The 23558-nt window shown below is 43.1% G+C and overlaps 1 protein-coding gene across 3 annotated transcripts in view; it reads left to right on the top strand.

Annotated features, from left to right (window-relative positions):
• The window catches only part of LOC100123368, a 55021-nt gene that overhangs the window by 4950 nt on the left and 26513 nt on the right, over positions 1 to 23558 (top strand). For all 3 annotated transcript variants that reach the window (XM_016984262.3, XM_031926656.2, XM_016984263.3), the window contains exons 3-4: positions 1841 to 2299; positions 3769 to 4236. In XM_016984262.3, coding sequence (XP_016839751.3) covers positions 1841 to 2299; positions 3769 to 4236 — 927 coding nt within the window. The remainder of the gene's footprint in view (positions 1 to 1840; positions 2300 to 3768; positions 4237 to 23558) is intronic.

Below are 23558 nucleotides of genomic sequence, written 5' to 3'. Positions count from 1 at the left end.
GTTCGTTGCTCTCCCCGCGTGTGGCACGAGCGCTTTCGTTTTTCTCGTTGTCATGCCGGTGCTGTTGTCTGGTCGTGTATCGATGAGCGTATGCTAATGATGATTCAAGCTAGAAAAATTTTTACTTTTTGTATCACATATTTTATTTTTTTATTTATTCATATACTTCCTATATCGTTAAAAATGTTGCAACCAAAAGTAATCAGCATTAAATATCACAGATTGATCTTTATTATTCTAACGATATAAATAAAAAAAACGATGAAAATCCCTCGCACACACAGCTCCTAAGCACGTTGCAAAAAAAGCAGTAAATTACCGTCACTCATTGCCCATATTAGGACACATTTGCTTGCATAAGCGTGCGCTCATTGCGCGTAAATAATAGGCGTGCACACGCGCACCGGTGAACCCCCAGATAGTGAGAGAAAAAAAGTGGCATACTACGAAGTGCACAGCTGCGAAACGCTCGGACGCGATTGACCGGAAGTATCCACAGGGGGTTGTTGCGAGTGCGGGTGCACCGAAGCGATACCGCGCGTGTGAGTGCTAGGAGAGCTGCTTTTTTGAAGGTAGATCGTGTGCGTTATAAGGAGCTGTTGTTATTGTTTCGAGAAATCTGAGATATTTTTTTTTGTCGATTCTGCTGGAACGATTAGATTCGTTGCGTGTTTGTGGGGGAGATGAATTTAAGTGATAGAGATGGTATTTGCATATTAAGCGTCGAGTTTGCTTATGGATAAAAGTCTTGAGAATAATAAAATATCTACAATCGTGAATACCTAAAAAAGAAAAAAACATTTGATTTTAGCACTTTAATTTTTTTGTAAAATAATTTAGAAAACAACTATTTATTCTCAAATAGTCTAAAAAAAATAACCATACGTAACCGGCTGATTCCTCCAGACAATCCTTCCAACTACACTCCTCTCGATAAAAGGCCTCGCTCGTGCTCACTTTCTCCGAAATAAACAGTACATCCACACAATAACAAAGGCCACACATCAGAGAAGCTCGGCACGAGAGACTCCGTTCTTTTTCACTTCCTCCGCTCGCGTTGAACTGCATAATTACAGAGGCCGGCGTTCGGCCGCGTGTGTTACACACTGCATCGCGAGTATACATATATATATATGTATATATACAGCGCACACGTAATACCTTCCGGACATCAGAGCGAGTTTCGGGTCCGTGACACGCGAAGTGGGCTCTTTTCCTCTTCCTTACGGCCGCGCCGCCGCCTTCCAGTTTTACTTTTACCGCTGCAGCTCGACCGCACCTGAAGTCTACAGTATGTATAGAGGCGCGAGCGGAAGCGAAACAGGGGATTCCCCCGGCGGTACTGCGCGCGCTCTCCTCTTCCCTGCATTATAGTCTTCGTGGCGATCTCTCTCTTTCTCTCTCTTTAGCTTCGGCGTTTGGATGCTTGCCATCGGTGTAGGGGTGGTTCGATATTTGCGGGATTCGGCTTATCATTGTTTTTGCTCGTTGATTCCGAAGTATTTTCAGAATCGTTTTAAAGAGCTGAGTTTATGTAGTGTTCGAGCGTTTGCTTTTAAATTATGGAGAAAAAGTTAATTGCAAAATTTTCGAGTAATTTTAGTTTTCATTTGGTTGACAGCCTATGGTGAAGAATCCAGGGTGGGTTTGAGTATCGATTTTTAAGTAAAGTTCGATCGAATCGTAGAGTAATAGGTGCGAAGCCTGATATTTTTTCAATTAAACGCTTGCGTGATTACGGAAGAGTTTCTTCCACTAAACATTATTTAAATATAGCAAACATCAAAATATTATTCATTAAATAAAAAAATAACAACAAAACTCCATCGCATTCTTTCAGAGTCTCGCTGACAGCCACAAGCCACAGCGGCAGCAGTTCCTCAGCCGCCTCCTCGTGTTCCGAGGTGGACTGGTCGTGGGTCGAGGAAGTCGAGCCGGAGTGCGGTCGGCGCTCGACTACCGCTGCCCATCAGCACCAACAATCGTCCAACGCCGAGGAACCATCAGCGGCGGCGGCGGCAGCAGCGATCGGCGGCAATTCCCCCACCTGTAGTACCGGTGGCGCGCGCATGCGCTCGAGGCAGTCGGCCAGCCGCGATCAGCAAGCCAGTGTCGCGATGTCCGTCGCCGCGGCGGGAAAGACGAGCGACGAGAGACGCGAGTTGCCGAGTGATAATCGTGCGGACAATGTGCACCACCAGTCGAGGATCACAGAGGCGCAGCTGCTGCGCTCTTCCACCGTCGAGGATCCCTGTGTCGTTGATCTTGCCAGGATTAACGCCGCACCGGCCAATGATAGGTAAGATTGTATTTTTAGATTGTTGTAACGAGTGTACGTATAGTGCAATGAATATAGTGTTGGTGGATTTGAAAATAAAAAAAGAGAAGGTTTTGGTTGTTTTTTTTTTTTTTTTGACGGGAGTTTTGAGGAAAAGAATCGCGTACGAACAACCGCGAGTGTAACAGTGTACAGTTAGATTTATACATTTATTCATGCCTTAACATGCCCGGCTGATTCTACTAGCGGCGCTACACGCTTCCTAGGATATTCCATCAAAACTAGCCGAACGCGTAGACTGCGTGTTAATAAGTAGGCGCGATTGTGCGATATGGAGATGTGATTTAAATTTCTTTTATTAAGCGTGAATATTATAAGCACGAAAAAAAATTCTTGTGATTCTGCACCTTTGAAAATTTCGACTTTGATTGTATTTGCATGCATGCAGCATTTCTCGTTGTCACGAAGAGGAGAGCCGTCTCCGCAATTCGCAATTGAGCGCAATCGCATTGTTGCAACTGACATTCGAAATATCCCTCTGCATCGATTCACAATAGCATCATAGATGAACAATAGCTTTTAATTAGATAGCTATTCGCTTGAATGGAACTTGATGATAACTCTGATAAGGAACGCAGCTGTGTCCTGCTTTTGCCGCAACGAATATCTAAATGTAGTTTGATTAAATTTTAAATTATTGACTCGATCGTTGAATTTTTCTTTTTAGAATTCGCAGTTTCAGGCGACAATTTTTGTAACTTTTACGTGCAAATGTAAACGATTTTATTCAGAAATATTCCAAAACAGTTTTATCAAGAAATATGAATCGTTATATTTACAGAACGCGTGAGTCAATCGTGCGAGTGTTAATTGCATATTCTAATTAGATCAATTAATGTTCAATATTTCATTTCATGCAGATATTGATTTTACCCAGATGAATTAGCGATTAATTTTAGTTCACATTTTCTTGCACCGTATTCTATGTCGCGTATAAGGTAACCGAAAATGAAAGCGACGGCCTCTTATAAAACGCATCGCAATTAAGTATCGATGAAACAATTGTTTCATTACGAACTTTCTATTCCGTAACGCTCGCTTCTCGAACTATCACTATTAACACTCGAAGTGAAGCCATTAAACCTCCTCTCTAAAAAGTTCTCTTAATTCAATTTTCGGTTTTGAGGCTGCATATAAATTATTCTACCTTATATTCCATCGTCGAAGTGCCAATAGTTCATGCTGCAGAACAACGTTCTTATCGCAGCGTATTGACGTTCTGCGAGTCTTCGTTTGCACGCCTCATTCTGCCTATGGCATGAACATGCCTTTTTCAAACGCAAACAGATACCTCAATTAATTAATTCCTTCATTAAACACTTCTCTGTCACCGGCTACATTCGACCTATTTATTTATTCGCCGTATTTCATACTGCCGACTTTTCTATTATGAAATGCAGTTTTTAACAAAAAAAACTATTTTCTTCCAGCACAAGCAACGGCGGCACACTGCCCTGGCTCCGAGCCTCGATGCGTCGTCTCCGTCAGCTCCGGCTTCCAGGTACCCAGGACACATCGCAGCCGAATTCGCTGCCGGACATCGCTCTCATCGCTCCGGAGATCCTGGCCGCTCAAACGAACGACACGACCGGCGGTCTTTTGAGGCCCTCGAGTGCCCCGGCGCCTGTTCGCAGTGGTACCGCTAGCGCGACAGCTGCAGCTGCGCCTCCGAGCAGCAACAATGCTCAGCTGGCGAGTAGTCCGAGACGCGGACGCAGGTGTCAACAGCAGAGGTCGACGAGTAGCAATACTAGGTCGGCCAGTAGTGGAGCCGAGTCGACCAGTACCTGTGCCAGCAGTGCGGGTAGCGGCGCAGGGATGAGCAGCAGTGCTAGCTCGGCTTCCAGTACCAATCCCAGTCCGCAGCATCAGGCTAATAGATCGACTTCTCCGAGAAGGTGAGTTTTTATGCAAAACGTAATAAATTCACGTATATACTAACATCTAATAAAAATAGCGGGGAAGGCAATTACTTTTCGTTTCTAAATTTGCAGTCTAATAAACGTAAAAACTCGGGCGTATAAAGTTGAAAATGAATTTGCGGTGAGAGAAATTCGACGCACGCTAACTGTATATATATGCTTCTGCGGTTAGCGGTTTATTCTATAATCCCCCCTGGGATTTGAAAATTGCCAGGAAAAAACAGACTCGTCGCATAGTATCGCCGCTGCGTTTCCGGTTCAGCTTGTACAGACTCCGATAGATTACGGCCTTCCTCGTAGAGCGATCGATCAAAACAATTCAGGAAAAAATCCACAGCTTCTCTCCCTCGTCAATCAAGCAGTCCAGCGCAGACATTAGCATGCGGCGAGACAAGCCCCGGGAAATCGCTGCAAGTGGGTGAGAGAGTGAGAGAGAGAGAGAGAGAGAGTCGCGAGCGTGGGACGTGTGTATGCGCTTATAATACGGAGTCGATCTTATCGAGGAGACGATTGTGCGCGTGAATTCACGGGCGCGTCCAGTGTCTCTGCTTTTTGAGTGTATGACGTGTAATGATAGTTTGTTTATCGTGCTTGACTTTTTCTTAAAATTGTGTAGAAGATCGCGAAATGCTGGTTTTAGGTTGACGGAATAATTAAAGTAAAGGCTTCTCGGAAACAGTGCATTGTGGAAGCCGCGCGCAGCTGATACCCGGACCCTTGTTAAAGTCAAAGTGTCAACGTAAGCCGCTAGATACAATCTGTACAAGCTCATATCCAAAGCTTCCTATTGTGTACTCGCTTTTCTGCTAATTTTAAATTCCAAAATCACAAACATTTTTATCCGATGTCAATACGAAACGCGTTATTAAATCCGTGATCCAAGTGGGCGTACGTGGGCTGCGATAGGTATATGCATCCATACCCGGGACTTCCGCGCGTTGGCGAACGCGTGTTTGTTTTGATTGATTCGCCAAGAGAGAGAAAGAGAGATTCGCTTTGTCTGTAAATCGTCTCTTCTTCTACGCTCTTATCGCCTCACGATTTGCATTCCATTTACGCGCGTCAGGTTTTATCTCGGCAATGAGACTTTTTCACGTTTCGCACTTATAAATACACTACATGCGCGAGCTTTAATCGAGATTACAGCCTCACGTGCTTTTATTTTCCGTCTTGGAGGAAGAGGAGGAGGGTATGAACCTCGTGACTTTTTTATTACTCTTTTTCGCTCTGTAATCGATCAGCGAGGCGCACAGGAAATTGTAATTTTATTTGATCAACTTGCCGGCTCTCCCGTGTTTGTTTTGGGATCAAGCGCTTGTTCGTACGTTATTTGTGTAGTGCTGTGAAGCGCGTATGGAGCTTGGACGTGAGTCACGAGTTTATTTCGATTTTTGTGTATTAAAGCTCGCCGGTATATTATATATAGATATAGAGGAGTTTTTCGTGTAATTTTTTCTAAAACTGTTTTTTTCGTTTGATGTGTATAGATGGTTCCCGATTATTCATCGAATGATATACAGTCTGCGTATCGAGAAAAATCGTTGCTTTCGCCTAATATTTACGACGCTATCGATCCCGATACATATTGGAAGCTTGATTTACATGCACAGCCGCGTATGAATTTTATTTTCTCTAGTTACGCCGCGGGTCCCTGAAAATCGCCCTGATTTTTACGGCTCCAGCTGTAATTTCGAATGTATATGTACACGGCCTCGTAAAAAATCTTCTCTCGCTTCGATACAGTTTTGGCCTGTGTCCCCGTTTTGGTTATTCGAAGAGCAGATATTTTTTTTCGAAAATTTTCATTTTCACAGCCTACTTGGCTCCGCATTGATTAATTACACAGCTAGTTCTAACAGCCAAAGGATCGTCACTTTACACGAAAGCAAAGCAAAGAAACACGTGTAGAACAACCAGCAGCAGCGTAGCTCGTTCTTCTCGAGCGACGATCGCCCTTTTCCTCGCCACATCCAGCGGAAGTCGGTGAGTCGGCGAGTTGTGTCGAGGTGTATAGGTGTATACCGCCGGGATCGTGTCCGGCTCTTTCTCGTTCGACTGCGATGTACCGTCGTGAAACGTTACTCCCTTCATTTCTCTCTCCAGCTCTCATTTATTTTGTGATTATTCCAGTCGGTATAACGATCGATTTTCCCCTACACATCCATTTGACAATTGACTCGAACGTTGTTCTCATTCGCATTTCAATAGAAAGTTTAAACTGCTAATTACAAACTTCTTCTCTAGCTCGACTATTTTTCAACTCCCCTTCTCGCACATTCCGCGCAAATAATCGCGCGCGTTATTAAGAAACTTTAATATCGCGGCAGGCGCCCCTCGCTATCCACCTGAACCCCTTCATGTATGCATGTATGTGTACCTCTGCACCGACGCCTCATGTGCGCACTTTGACGTCCCGCCGCGGATTACGATTCTGCGCACCTGATGCGTGTAAGTGGAAGGAAAAAGGGATCGGGTTTTAGTTGTGATTTACGCACACTCGAGAGCGGGATTGTGAGACGCTCTGGAATTCGAAGCTTTTGTAATATTTATCGTCAGAAGCAACAATGTTTACGGAAAGTATAGGCATTGCTATGATGAAAAATAACTCTAGAGAGGGATCTTCGTCCGTGACGCGTCTGGGATACTACTCCAAATAGCCTCCGGCTGAATTCGCGAGATTTCTCGGTACGTTGATCCTGGGACGCTGGCGCATAAACTCTCCTCGAGGCTTTAATACCCAAGGATTATTCTCGTCGAGCGAAAATTCTCTGTGATGCGTCAGCTCTTGGATAATTAAGAGGCGAGACGTTCGTTATCATCGTCTGTCTTATTCTCGAGAGGAGGTCGAAATTAGAGCGGAATGAAATTTTTTGCAAAATTTCATCATCTGCGAGTTTAAGAATTTTGAATGTTTAGAAGCGTATGTGTGCTTTTAGGTAACTTGATAAAGATTCAACAGGCTCTGATGTACAGCGCTGGTAATAATTCATCGAAGCACTTCACGCGCTTAATTAGCTTACAGAGCTGCAACGATGTTTGCGCTGAATCGAAAGCTTTGTATTACAAGCTTCGGTAGTTATGAGTAGAATTAACCATTCCAAATGAAAGTATGAAAAACTTTGTATAGTATATACATCACGCTCGAAAAGACAAGAGCACCTAACATTATACCTCATTTTATAAATAATAACCCGAATCAACTATGGAAAAATAACTAGCTACAGCATATACGATACAGACACTTCCGTGACACCGCGACATAAACTATCGCGTGCGAGCGATTGTAATGATCGAACTTATACGCGCGGCGAGAGGGAGAGACAGAGAGGAAAAACGGGTTCACTGTCAATGAACCAGCGGCGGCTATGCAAACAGCTGCACGTAAGGACTTGTGCCGTCGTCGACGAGAAAGTTTGTAAAAAACGAGTAGTCTCGTCCCTGACCGTATACATATACAGTGCGACTGCATATTAGTGGGTATATAGGGTCTCAGGATCAAGGAACTTCTTTATACGTATGTATATAAGCGCGAAGGATTTCGTGTGGACTGTGCACTTGTCGTCGCTTGTTCTTCGATCCTTGGGAGATAGTTGTAAGGGACGCGGTGATCTTGAGACTCGAGCTTTTTCTTTTGGCTGAGAGATATCGCTGTGAGTTAATACTCGTTTGGAGTGCAGATATAGGCGCGGCGACGTGCGTTATATTTGAGGTTTGGGTGGTGTGAGAGGAAGTGTGTTGTATGCTTTCGTAGATTGAGCATATTTGATAACAGAAATTGCGTCATTTTTTTGACGAAGTAAAAAATGATGTCGGTATTTTTGTTTTTTTAATTAAAACGATAATAATGTGTCGAAGGTATGACCGTGACACCTGATATGATCTATCACCGAAAAATCACTCGCGATTACTCAGGTCATTAATAAACATATTTCATTATCAACATATCCTTATCACGACCTTATTAGTCCCATACTCGTGACCGACGAACTGCCTGTCAACTGGTACTTCGCAACGATACGTAAACTTTTTATTCCACACACAGACACACGATATCGCACACCATCAGACTAGTATAATACACCCGACGTTTATATACACCTCTCACCGACGCTGCAGCTTATACTCACCGGCGTAAAAGGCGCGGGTCTTTTAACGGTACACGAAAGTCGCAGCGAGTCTCTCTCTCTCTCTCTCTCTCTCTCTCTCCACTCGCGGTCATCTTTTTCCAGGCGCGCTCGTTTGCCGCGCATTCACTCTAAGAATGTAGGACGCGAGCGAGGCTCTTTGTTAGCTCTTCTCCGTCTCTCATCCGCCCCCGTTCGCCTGCAGAGGACGATCGTGAAATTTTGTCAGTGCTCAGAATTTATACGATTATTTATTTTTTTCTTTTATCATTTCGATCGGTCAGCGAAAGTGTGTGAGGAATTCCATTTTTCTGTTTTTCATTGATTTATTAAAAAAAGCTGCTCGATGACGCGGTTTTTGCGGCGTTCGTGATATCGGCGTTCTATAGGAAGAAAAGGCGCGCGTAACACTTCACAATTGAGAACCGCAGAGAGTTTTACACGGTTAACTTTAATGACCGCTTCGTAATATTCGCAGGATGTTGTGAAAATGCAAATAAGCCGCGTCGTATAGGCATTATAATGCTTCTGCGAGGATCTGAACTATCTCGACTCGTATATCGTCCAGGAAACGTGTATTGTTGTTATATTAGATTCCTAAGGAAAAATGGGACGTCGAGTTTTTCAACATTTTGTGGGAAATATGTAACTAGCAGTTAGAATTACAATGATACAAATATATACGAATAATATGCACCTGCACGTTTACTCTCACGACGACGTCCTTGTCGAATCATTTTTTCTTCATTTCGCCCGACACAAGCTGCACACAGTGTCTGCCTCGTCTCTCTAAAAAACGAGAGGACTCGCCGCGGTTTGCAGTCGCTCCTCTCCGGAGGTCAACTGCGCGGAAAATTTAATTGTGAGACGGATCCGAGGGAAAGTCGTTAGTGTGCACTTGTACACTGAATTTGCAACATAGTACCTGTGCAAAAAGTCTTGGGCTGGCCTTTACCCCACCGCTAAAAATATTCAAGTCTCTGGCTAGCGACGATAGGTGGCGCATATGCAATTTTGTATAACCTCCATCGAAATCTGCCTGAGAAAAGTATATATAAGAAGGTGTCTTTATTTGGCCTGCTACTCGAACCGCCCATGCTATGACTGCTCGAGTTTTATAAACTAAGAGTTGTTTATACGCTCTGCATAATCTCGTGCAATAGAGATTGAACTAGTGGTGGGCTATATTTGCAAAAATATCGATATTTCGTATCGATAGTTATCAAAACCTCAAGTCTCGATAACCCTGATATATCGTTTACAAAATATCGTAATCGATATTTAAACTATATAAAATTTTTTACAAAAATTTACATTGGTACTTTTTGGAAGGCATAGCTAAAAATAGCATAAACTGAAAATTTGTTGGCGTAATTGTACTACATTTATTCAGTAAAAATGTTTTTGTATAAATGTAATTAGGTTCTACTGTACAGTTATTAGTAACCATTAGCACATTCCGACTCTTATCCATACAATTATACAATGACACAATACGAAAGTACATAGTGCGCATACGTATACCAAAATCAATATTTTATTTATACAACATTTATTATTTTAGCGATATTATCGGAAAAAATTGAAAAATATCGATTTAAGTGATATATCGTTCCGCACATATCGATAAAAATATCGAGACTATTTCTATCGATATTCTAAGTATCGATAAAATATCGCCCAGCACTAGATTGAACATTACTAGTCTTCATTGCTAAATAATTGCCAGCCAATTACGATCGATCATAAGTATAGTGAGAGGGATTTCGTAGCGCCGCCCGATGATACCGATAATATACAAGTTCACACTATACAATAATAAGCACACTCCGTCAGACCTTCGACCGTCAATTTTTTTCCACTCTGTAATCGACGCTATTGTATTCAATTAGAAAGTAAAAGTATATGTTCCTTTAATCAAACTACACCTCAAAAAAAGGAGGCAATACTCAACAATTTTCAATCTTATAAGACTCTCGAGTACACCTATATAGTATAACTCGGCGCAACGAGCAGCGCAAAGTGCGCAACCGGAAGCCCGGAATCTGGACTCGGAGTAGAAGTTCTCGGCGTTGCTTCCACTTTTTGCGCGGCTACCGCGAACTGCTCCGTTGTTTTTGCCCCGTCGTATCATCGCGTGTATATAAGGGCTCGAGAGACACGGCGACCACAGTTTTAACCTTCGCGGTTGTTATGCACCGCGACGATGCAGTTTACTGGATTTCGTTTCGTCTTTGTTCGCTTGTATAGTTTTTAGGTTTTATTATATTGGGTAAATGTTCGATGCTGTAATTTGAATAAAACGAAGCGATTCTCATAACAGCCGTGTTTTTTCCTCTCCGAAGTGCACTACACTCGCTGAGAGAAGCCACGAGAAAGCAACGTCGGCAGCGATGAGCTTGTGGGAAAAGGTCCAGCTCGCTTGGAGTGTTTTTTCAGCGCTCTCTCGTGTTTTACTGCCGAATCACCGCGTCGGTTTCTTCAAGGGGAAGAAAAATATTTCGGCCACGAGCCAGAAAATCTCTGAATTTATCCGTCGATTTTTCGAGAAAAGAATATTCTCAAAAGTGCTCTCTCTCTCTCTCTCTCTCTCTCTCTCTCTCTCTCTCTCTGTTTTATGGAGAAACAAAGAAATTGAAGCCGTCGGTCGCTCTCTATCAGAAAAGCGACGTCGTATACGCGTCGACTTGTATATATGCGTTGCACTCGTTCACGCTCGTAAAGCACGAAGGATTCGCCTCTTTTTTTTGTATCTCTTTCTCTCCGGCAGCTCTTTCTCCTTGATGTGGCCGACATCTCAAGAGGTAAGGGCTTGGAACAGACGGGCAAAAAGCACGTGGTACTGGACTCGAGTCGTTGAGCGCAATGCTTAGAGAGCTTTTTTTAACGGTATATGCGAATTGAGTATTACTTTAAAATCGTGATTTATGTGCACTCCACATGTGTCTTTGCTCGAAGGAAGTTGGTATTGAGTGTTACGATTTTGAACAGCTTATTTTAATTGTTCGTAAACGTACGATTATAAAATAGTTCGTCAAGGCGTAACGAACGTTTGTAAAACTACCGCTATATCCACTGATACAACGATTGTAGCTTTCCTTGCTGTCCAAGTTATTGTACAAACGTTTTCATATCCTGACAAACTCACTTTCGTACCGTCCAGTGATCGCTAACAACTTAATCACAGGGTTCGCCCTTAACGGTAAAAAAAAACTTTCCCAGCCCAATCGTCGCCTTGTACTTCCGGTGTAAGTATCACCGAGAGAGTACAAACTCGTTATTACGAAACAATAACGTAATTACCGGTGTACCTCCTACACATCTGCTGCATGACTGAGCGTCGTGGATTCGATTCTCACACGAGCCTCTGAGCTTATGCCATCACACTACGTATCTCTGATAAATACTTTGTTGCGCGAAGCTCTACGTATTTGGCTGGGTTAATTGGATTTCGTAATGATCTTCCTCCCCGAGAGTATACAACCAGGAGCTTGTTAGGTTAGAATCTAAATGGAGGCTTCGATGAGCATCGTTTGTATCGGAGTGTGCATTTGGAGCAGCGACGCTTTTCCTGAGTTAAAATTTACGCGGTAGCATTCATTTGTAAACTGGTTGTTTTATTTTAGCAGGATATCGCTTGAAATTCCAAAACTATGTTGAAGCATTTCGCGGTCACCCGTGATTACGTTCTTTTTTATAGCTCTCGCAGTTCGCGTCAAAGCCTTCCGCACAAGCACGAGTCGTTAAAATCCTTCACCTTCGAAATTATCGAATTATTTCGTAACGCGATTAAGCGTAAAAATGTTATTCTGTGATGAAAATTGAGCTGAAGTCCGAAAGCAATAGCTACGACCTTAGACTCACGTAGAGGCGAGTCCTTGAGTTTATTCCAAGTTTCTAATCTGCATCTGATTGCATCTAATCTTCATTACCATATACACCCCGAATCGGACCACGCTATATCCACCTCGTGCCAGCCTTGCGACCCTATGCTTGAAAAAATTCTATTAATACGTGCTGGGAGTCTGAGTAATAAACAGCGAAATATCGCTTCGGAGAGTATGCTTTATTGAATGCAATCGTAGTGGGGTTGCAATTTTTTTATTTATTCAATCATGCGTAGCACGCTTTAACTTAATTATTAACCTTTGCGTCAAACAAAGTGGTCCAACGAGTTTTTTTTTTCAATCTAAAACAAGTGACCCTTTCAACCGTTCGTAATTGAATTACTCCGCTTTGTAGATACAGGTTCGAACCCAATTCTGAAAAAAAAAAATTACAAAACCAATTTCTCAGAGCGATCGCAGAAAAAAAAGAAATTGAAACTGAACTCCAACCACGCTAGAAAATGGAAAAAGCGCGACCGCTAGCAACCAGGACGATCGTCGCGTGCGGCAGCAGAAACTGTAGCTTTCGTTCTTGCGGGGGGTGCAGGTTATCCGCTTCCCTCTTAGCCGCTGCTCTGCTATCGCTCTGGGCTGACCGCAAACGCGTTTCGTTCTTTATTGATTATTTCGCCAGGTGGAGGCTACTACTGGTATAGGCAGGACGTCGCCGGACGCGTATGTATGTATGCAAGCGACTCGATTTGCGTTTTGTGCGCTGTGTTATGCTCGGTGTTGTCTTGCGAGTTTTGGACATTGAAATCTTGTTAAATTTCAATCGGAGACGGTGGTTGGTGAAACGAGGAAAGTTTTAATTGGTTACATCAATATTTGAATAAAAATCGCTATTTTTTACGACTTCCTATACTACTTCGATGACTTTATGAATTTTGTTTGCGTATCGATCGTTTCAACAATTTCCCGCATCAATCGAAACGTTCCTTCCGTTAATTTGCATAGATCAAAGGATAACTATTGTGCTCCACAAGTAAATTACCACGAGGTAGTTAACAATTAAAATTCGCTTGTACAATCGCGTTCGCTCGGCTGATCGATATGAATTATGCTCGAAGGTCAGCCGAGCGTATTTTAATTTTATAGAACGTCTTTCCTCTCGCACCTGTTCGACGTAGGGTCAATCTGTTCCGTTCGCTGAAGGCATTCCAGACTCGGTAATAATAACAACAGCAGCAGGTGACGACTGCAGGCGCAGGAAGCCATAACAGATCCCTTTTTTCTGCCTGCAAAACCACGCGTTTCACGGTGTCTCAGTACACCATTAAATCAATCGGTTGTACTGAGAAAAATCAACTTTTCATCATAAATCCTTTATCTAAAAAATCGATACTATCAATCAGAAGATTTCCTTCTGCAAAATCTAATCAATCACTTCAGGAATATCGTTACTACCTTATTTGATTTCGTCGCAAGCTCCCCCGCGCAGATTCGTAATTTCATGCAACAGAGCAGATGCTCCAGCAGCACAGGTCTCTCGCGATTGAGTTACCGACAGTTTCTCTCGCTTCGCCACTTTTGCAAATCTCTTCGTCGCGAGGGACGACAGCGTCTGCCTATATAACAAGTGGACATCTTGCGGCGTCGAGAGATCCTGAGGGAAGCGACATTTGAATTGCGCATGTATTAACCGAATGGGATCGGAATAATGGACCTGTCAGTTTCATTTTGGACAGTATAGGCGAATTCATTTTCGAGATCTATATGCATTTCGGTAAAAATATTGTAGAAAGTGAAGAAATCTATTTCTCTTTCGAGACAGTAGATTAATTATCGTTCTCCTTTTCTGTTTCATCCATAAGAACTCCTCAAATATTTCCGTAATGCGTTTTGCAAACAAACAATATTCATCTCCATTACAGAGTAGAAGTATCTTACGACGGAGTGAAGTGGAATAATTTTTTCTTGGTTTAACCCTCTTTAGCGCGATAATTAGCTATACGAGTGTAGCTCATATATCGCTCGGTTGCAACGGTCGGTTTCTAGTGGCTCGTATTAAAGGGAAATTTTCCCTTTAATCCTGCGCCGCCCACGAAAATAACAAACAGTGATGACGCACCAAGTTTCAAGCTGCGCTTGTGTATACTCGTGAGTTTATGCGCTAGAATTTTCCCCTTAAGCGAAGCTTAATTTTCTAAAAATATATTCTTCGTTGATAACATTGAATGGCGTTTATTATTCGACGTCCATCAATTTTTATATCTAGTCTGCGCTCGATTGACTCGAAAAAGAAAAACTGATGAAAAAAGACTGGTTTGTTTGATCAAAAGTTCAAAAAAGAACAAACACTCATAAATAGCATACGGAATATTAGTCTTGATTTCTTTGATCTTCTCTTTTTACTCAATTTTCGTCATTTCTCCGAACTTGCCAGTTCTCAATCAAAACAAAGAGATCCGATGTTTTGTAAACGAAAACATATAGATCAATAGCGAGTAAAAGCTTTCAAAACAACACCCACTTTTTGCGTTGAATCGTACCTCATCTACAATTTAATAAAACTCCAATCACCTCTTCTCCCCCTCCAATCCCAGTTCCCACATCACAGCACTTACAAGCCTGCCGAAACTTCAGACAAGCTTCGACGGATTTTGGCAGCCGCACCACCACGACGTTGTTCTCGTGCTTCTCTTCTCGACACACCAGGATGTTCCGACTGTTACCCCCACACAGACACACACACATGTTGTAGATGGGCACGCCTAGAGACTGGCTGCATGTAGCGGCGAGCGGATCATTGACCCGGGCGATTACAGTCGCTACTATACACACCACTGCGATGCATGCAGTCGAGCAGCGCCAGGTGCGGAAGGAACTTTATGTGTGTGTGTGTGTGTGTGTGTGTGTGCCGGAGCCGATCCCTGATGTTTGTTTTGCTTTCGAAATGCGCAGCGGTTGTGGGTTAAGATAGCGGATGATATGGATGGCTCTTTGTTGATTGAACGATATATCTATACGCTGGAGGGTTTAATTGCTTTGTTCGGATGTAGGTGAGATTTTTGGGTCTTTGTTTCGCAGTATACCAAAATCGAAAGCAGCTGCGCTTCCGCGTTTGCGGAATCCAATGCATCCAGTATATCCGAGAAACTCTGGAGCCTCGAGGTCTCCAATGATTCAACTAACCTTGCGTCGATTGCCTGCGAAAATCGCGATAAGCTTCACTGGCTAAAAAATAACAAACGCATACAACCGGCTATTACGCGGTTCTTCTCCCCCACAACTACTGGTACGATGATGATGATGATGCGGCCGCCGCGCGGAAATCGAGTATTAGCTGTTTTCTGGCTACGTATACCTACATCCAGCTCGAAATGCGTTTAGAGCGTCATCTCTCCCATCATCATCGCGAGAGCGAGTCATAAGCTGCGCGAGTACAACCGGTCGCTGTGCTATAAGAATCTAGCGGTGTGGCAATGAAAGCTCTCCGCGCGGCGGAATTTATGGCTCGGAGAGATTGTCTTTGTCTGTCAGGTGGTACGAAGGATAGAGAATAGTGATTGTGCCTCCTCTCAATAATGTCCCTCACTCATTAGAGGTATCGCTTTGATTCATTGGCGCTGATGTCTTCCGCGATGCGCGCAAATATTGATGGGAATCCGTGAAATTGGAGTAACGGTGAGAAGTTTAATTGCAGCTGTTATTTTTTAATTAATAACATCCGCGAGAAATCGATAAACCAAAGCGCATCGCATCATTCTAAAAATCGTAAAAGAAGCCCATAGCCGATGCGTATAATTCGTTCTCCATATTATTTCCTCCTCTCATCCGGCTGCTCTCCTTTAATAGCCATCGGGGGCCGAGCGATTCTGCCAGTTTCTGCGAACGTAAACCAACAAAGCTAATAGCGAGCTGAGAGGAATATAACTGTTAAGCTGTAGGCAGCAAAGCATCGAAGAGTCATGGGAACCTCTCGGCTGTATACCTACTCTGAATATTTATGCGCGGCCTTGGCGAATGCTCCGCGCAGGTTTAATTACCCTGCGAAATGGACCTTCTCGGGGCGTGTAAAGTGTGCTATACACAACGTTGTTTGGTAAACGATGGTTTCACAAGGGATTCATTTTTGCTCGTTAGGAAAATTTTAGTGGTCCGCGAATGGGATTTCAAAATTTTAAGGGTAATCTACTCAGCACTGTAACACCCCTCGTATTCCAGCGGCTCGAAGCCTTATGCATTTGTCTTTCTTGGTGTCAATGAACTTGGGACCAAGCACCATCCATCAGAGCCCACGCACAAAGAAATTCGAGCCCTCGATAGAATTCCTCGCCTTTCCCAAATGCACCTCCTTGCGCAACGACACTTTCCCCTCGTCTTTTCTCTCTCCTCCCCCTATGTGTGTATACCCAGACGCGTGAAACGAGAGAAGTAGTCTATAGCGAATGGTGTCGTATGCAGGCGACCCTCTAACGGTTTCCATAATCTCGCGGATGGAACTAATGCACGATCCTTCTTCCCTTCTTCGCTTTTTTTTCATCGTCTTCTGTCCCATCATCGGAATTTTTATTTATACGAGCGGTAGGTACGACGTGCCATGGAATAACGCGTTAGGGTTGCGAGAAAGAGATGGAAAAGTCGGTAGTGAATCAGACTCGCGATAAAGGAAAGTTTTGGAGAATGAGTTGCGTGCACTCGGGGAACCGAGAGCTCTGTGATGTGAGGTGTGCGTTGTCGACGAGGATTTCGATGATTCAGCTCCTGCGCACGAGTGCAGGATCGGCTGCTGCTGCTATTATACTGGGACGCGACGCACGTGTGCGAGGTGAAAGGTTCGAGTGTGGTCCAGAAACTAATATGGACATACTTTTGTGCTGTTATTCATGAGATTCCATTGTTTGAAAGTTTGGGCTTGCGCGGGTGTAAAATCGATGTATGCCTATTCGGTGTGGGCTTGAAATTTAATTAGAATAGAATAAAATCGAAGAGATAAATTTTATCAGTTGATTCAGTTATGTCATCCTAATTATTTTTGTTTGATGAGGATTCGCATTCTAATACAGAACTGATTTATGCATAGCGAGCTTTAAATTGAATATCACTAATATCAAGTTTAATATTTTATAATACATTTATAAGTCTATTGTATAAACTTATCCAATTTAAGATACTGAAACTAGAAGTAGATGCAGATGTAAACGAGGTTATACACTATACATATTAGCACACATAATCTCGTTTAAATAACTGCACTACGATGAAATATGCGTGTATCCCACGTGGATTAAATACTTTTCTAATCCTAATGAAATTACGGCCTCAATGTATGCAAATTAGAACGTTCCGAGTGCTAATAAGACCTTGTTAATCTCCAATCCAGAACTAATGGTTGTACTGAATCATATCAATCGCATTATAATTAAAGTTTTTTATAAATAAAATGCAGTGTCAGCCAATGGATTAAATTCTTTTCAAAAACAAATAAATCCCTTCGTTACAAAATTCACCACCACTTTATTATCCCGGAAATTAACGCCAACTTACGCGCACATAAACGTCAATTTATACAACAAAACTCATAACGCTGGTACACGCAAGCTTACAAAATTTACATCACAGAGAAACTATGTACAACCGGCAACTCCTAAATCAGAAACGGTCCAAAAACCATTGTCTACGATCAGCCCACAGCTCGATAGTTCGGCAGTTTATCAATACTTCCATCGATCGCCATATAGCAGAGAGTCTAAGTTATTCACCCTTCGTAGAAAAAAAAATCCGTCGTCCGCGTCTATTACTCTCTCCTGCGCCGTATACAGCCGCATTCTTTTTTCATACCTGCGGGCCTTTCAGGTACGTTATACACACGAGGGAACGCCGTCCCGTAAATACGCTCGCCATCATATAATGCATGATTCATCCTGGCGAGTACATACGAGCCGGGTTCGTTCCGATTTTTCGTGCTCTCGAGACCAAGTTCCGCTTCGGGTTTGGTGATAAATTTGACATTCGATACACAAAAGGCTTGTGTATTACCCGAAGGGATGAATAATATATTGTATTCTATGATCATGTATTATAGTTAAAGCTATATCTAAACAAGATTTTTGAAAAGTGAAGTGATGATACGATAATCCTGCTAATCGAGGCCAAAAAAGTTTGCGCAACCCAGTTAGCCCCAGTTCAAATACCTCCGTACACAACGTAACCCAAAACTGTTCAATTCAATGTCAAAAATCAGACACAAGTAGGCGAACGAAAACACTTTCGGTGCTACACGGAATCGTCATCCACACACACACACACACACACAAAATGACGCAGACGCGATTTACCGTAAACACATCGCAACGCGATACTACTTTTCTTAACGGATTTCCATTCTTAGCTATATAATTCTGAGGTTAAGCGCGCGCGTACAATGAAACGCCGCGTTTTATAATTGCGCGCCTTTTTTCCTCGCGCGCTCGTTTTTTTCGTTCTGTTATTTTAAATTTAGCTTCCTGCGCGCGCGAGCACGGCAAGAAAGTGTCGTAACGGTGAAACATTCTTTTCGCGATATTCACGCGGGGCACAGAAAGAGAGAGAAAGAGTGCAAAATACCGTCTCTGTCTGCGCGATGTGTACCGAGGCATTAAGATCTTTTACATGACAATGAGGCCTGAAATTGGATCAGTGTAATTAGGTGCTTCCAGCTAATGAACATTGCTCATATATGTATACAAGCTTTTGTGGATATTTTTGAGTCACTCGGTCGATCTTTATTCAGACGTATATTTTCTTATTCAAATCAAATGTTGAACTAATTAATTAAATTGAATTTTCATTTCTTTGTTACAGGTGAGTTACGAATCCGAAACACCACGATGTGTAAAATACCATATAGAATACATAGCGTAAGTTTCAAAAACGCCAGATACATATTCCTACAACTATAAGCTCCCTAAGCGTGAAAAGCAGCCCAGATGAAACCGTAAAGATACGCACTTCTCTCTTTCCTCGAGTTTACTCACAACAGCACCTCTCGGCAACAAAGAGAGCAAGCGCGAGTCGAGTGCGCGCCTTTTTCCATCTCCGCAGCTCTCTGTGCACACCACTACTCTCTTTCCCTCTGTTTGTTGTCGGCGAGCTGCAGAAGTGTGGTCAGGATGCGTGGCTCCGGTTACCCTAAGTGCACTGCGCTGCTCTTTTTAGCCCGCGACAATGGGATTCGCTGACGCTACTGATGATGGTATAATGATGATGATGATCGCGGCTGCGAATCCGAATCGAGCGAGCCTACTGCGATTTGCATTTTCCCGCTGAGCAATTACGGCAACGGCACTTTCTTTATTTCGCGCGAACGAGTTGCGGTGTATGCGCTCTTTTTATATGGAAACACGTGGATGTGGTTTACGCTGTTTTAGTATATAGACAAGGTTTGTTTAGGCGGTCTGTTAATTAAGATTTAATTAATGAATCATTTTTTTATATCACATTTCTACCTTCAAACTTTTATCTCCAAAGCGGCTTATAAGAATACAAGTCATCCAATCTCTTTCAAACTCCAATACCATAACACACCGCGCGCAATTCCAATATCCTCTGCGCCAATTCAGAAGTCCGCTTTGCATATCCCTCGCAAACAACATACAGCAGCGCGCTAAAACAGAAGCTGAAACCGTGACTGATACCCGAGAGCGAGGAAACCGCTCAACTGTTCTCGCATCCCAGCGTCTGGGATTTGAAAGCGCTGGGAATGTATTAACTTTCTTCGCTGCGAAAAAATAACACCCATCTCGTGTACGTTACCCCAGTACTTTTAGGTGTTTCGTCGTAATTTCGGATGAAAACGGGTCGATCTGCAGGAAGCGCTGAATAATATATGCCGAATATCGATTGGCAAGTGGTGCTCGGTTATTCATGCGCTATTCAATCGCTACACCAATTAGCGCATTACGCGTTCATCAGGAATCGCTCTGCATCTAGTTCGCGCATTAATTTCTGAGAGTTTCCCGGATTGATGAAGCTTGCGCGAGGATGAATCGAAAATTGGTATGGTGGGTCACATTGTTGAACGTAGAAAGTTGCTAACTGCTTCCGTCAATTAATCAATTTTGACAAATTGCGTTTTTACCAATCAACGAAGAAAATTCCCTCATGAAATATCCGTGATCGCAAAGCATTATCGGTCGATTTGCATATCCAACAACCGTATAGAAAACCCACTCACCCACAGACCTCGAAGGACTCCGCCAAGAATAAGCTAAGCTGCAATTAAAAGGCCCATGGCTGTGCTGTCAAACAAGGAATTTCCTGTTCGAGGCTTCCGCCATTGAGCGATGTGCGTGAATTACAAGATCTTGACCCACTTGTCCTGGATCACGACGTGCGAATAACTGCAGCCTGAACCTACAACAAGGGCGACGGGTAGGTAGACGCGTGTGTGTACATCAAACAGGAATAGAGAGAAAGAGAGTTTATACTATAAGCGCTCTCCTTCTATTATCCGTTTACCGCGAGATTATGCGTGATTTACCTGCTGCGCCATGTGGAGTGCTTTGGCATGAGGGCTGGTATATGTCGCTGAGACCCACTGTTTTTTAATTCTTTTCCGTGATGGATGGCGAGTTGTTTAATCGAATATATGATGACCAAAAGTTTATGAAAGAAATAGGTCGATTTACACAGATATAAAGGACTAATCACGAGACCTAATCGAGTTTATACTTCCGCACTACATTGATTGAATGGGCATTCAAGCGCGATCGTGAGACGTTTACCATGTAATCATCGTTAACAACAGCGTACACCGATTCAATCGATGCATATTACTTGCATAGAATAGCCATAATGGTTATTGTCCTTCGACTTAGACCGTAATTACTGTTATTTCTCGTTCGTAACGTTAACCTTTCATGATCAACTATATCCATCATACAAACTTCTCAAAAAAAAACTTGCCAATGATAATCCTCCTCTAATCCTACAGAGCGGAGTCAAGCGTGCGTGAAATTTCCTCCTTCGCCCAACCTTAAGTCATATACGCATAAGAGCGAATTCCCAGCTACTGCAGCAGAGCGATAATCCTCGTGTGTGCGCTTAATCGCGTTCATATACACAGCCGACACCTATACCGCGACTTTATAATCGAATCAAACCGCCGACCAGCTTCGCGCGTCATAAATCCTATTAAACGCAGCCGCAACGGAAGAGATGAATGGTTATATCCAGTGGTAACCGCCCTAAGGCTGGGATCCCGCTTTACACGGGGAAAACGACGTAATTCGCTGTATTCGAAAATTAGATCGCTTACGGGACCGCGGAGTCGTTGGTTGAGATTTGATTGTCGAGCGTTTTCTGCGTAAGCGAAAATACTTCTCTGATGGGCTTTAAGGACAAATAAAGTCTTTCGGCGTCTTTGAATAATATTCAGTGTAACCTACTTTTTTCCATTAAAAGTTAAATAATCATATCGAGTGTCTCTTTTTAATCCACGAGTGATTCCGAACTTAAGCAAGCAGCTTTGCTCCTCCATTGAACAATGCAAAAACGGATTAAGTGATTAAGTACAGACTCGAATGCGGCGCAGGTGAAATATTCTCTCAAACTTTTCACCGGCGCAAATGGAAATTCCTCGAACCCGCATGGCTTGCGAGAGATGTGTACGTAAGCGAAATTTTCAATTAAATGCGACGTGGAATAACTCGTTAATCCGCTGCAAGAATGATATGAAAGTTGAAATGTTTGCCCGAAAGCTCCACTTTTCCTTCTATACTGCGACGTCGCTCATATATGGATGTGTTTGTTTACGCGGTATAGGATACCGAGCAAAGTAAAAGAATACCCACCGAAGGCGAAAGCTTTCCTGCGGCAAAAATAAACGACGACACAGCCGGCAAACGGCCTTCTTCTCCTCTGCCCCCATAAAATATACAGTCGACCGTGTGGGTGGACGTATAGGTGTGCACATTTATGCCCGCATCGTTCCGCTGTTTTTTTCAAAGAGATAATTAGGTTTTTCCAACCGCTTCTTTCCGAGAAGTCAATTATTTTTTGCAAGAGCGTCACCATCGATTCCATACAACATTAGCTATCGCAAAAATATTCAATCACTTAGCATCTTCCCGCGATGATAATAACGATCACCATCGATTTCCTCTCGCGCGCCGGCTCTTCACTGCCAAGATACGAAACGGCTCATCTTATTCCACAAGATATACACAAACGACCCAGTTTCCCCATCGTGAATTATTATATCGTCTCCGGCAATGCAGCAGCTCATCTAGAGAGTGAGAGCCTCGACCCTGAGGAGGAGGAGGTGGAATAGGCAAAGGAGGCTGCTCTCTTTGTCTTGGGAAATCTCCTTCGCGCGATGCAGGTTCTTCCGGCCTCGTTCAATTTTTCAAGTCGAGGCGCAGCTTCCTTTGTCTGCAGTACTATATACAGTATACCGCACCGCCAAGGATTGCTCGTACAGCGGAGCAGACCTTTGAAATTTTCTCGCGAGTTCTCCAGAAATTCAGTTAGAGTATAAGTACTTTCTTTTTTACAAAAGCAAGCAGAATTTGCAAAATAAAGAGTCTCACGCATCAGAAGTTGATTGTCACCGCGGAATAATTTATCCCGAGCTTTTTCAAGATAAAGTCCCGGATGAAAGGCGAGAGCGCGCCAAAAGAAACTAGTAACAAGTAGTACTACCACTGCTGCTGCTGCAGGTTCACATAGCCATGGGAAGTACCGCGGCTGGACTTGCCTCAGAGAAAGAGAGAAAGAGACGAGTCTTGAAACAAGCCGAGAGGGATTACACCGCTATTTTATAAGAACCGGGAGAACAGGTTATGGTTATGACGGCTAGACCGTTTTTGTGCTTGCAGGACTAATTACGAGCTGCGGATAAAGGGTCCGGCTGGCTATCTTTCTCCCGCGATTAACATTACAGATCCGCATCTGCGAAACGTTTTCAGTACCTTCGCCGAGAAATATGCGTAATGAGCCGAGCGTTATTTATTATACCGTGTGTAGTTTGTATGCGCGAGATAAAATTATGTTTTAATGAGGTAAATTCATATTTCCTGACGATGATGTTCGATAAATTAATTAAGAGAGATTATTACCTAAAAATCGCTAAGATAGAAGAACGAAAGCAATACGAGGTTCGAAGATTGGTTAACGGAATCTCGCGCGAGAGCCATTTCCAGCGACAATTAAACTGGACCAGGCGAGAAACTCCGCTGTTTTAACTCGATTTGCACGACGTTCAATTGGCGCGAATTGCGTCGTCGTCCTCCTCGAACTATTCCCTCCGACCATTAAATTGCTTTTCTCTCTGTATGGTACACCTACGTGTGTGAGGAGCAAC

Source organism: Nasonia vitripennis, chromosome 3 (assembly GCF_009193385.2).
Source record: "Nasonia vitripennis strain AsymCx chromosome 3, Nvit_psr_1.1, whole genome shotgun sequence".
In the NCBI taxonomy this organism is placed as follows: Eukaryota; Metazoa; Arthropoda; class Insecta; order Hymenoptera; family Pteromalidae; genus Nasonia; species Nasonia vitripennis.
This window is presented reverse-complemented; position numbering and strand designations above follow the sequence as displayed.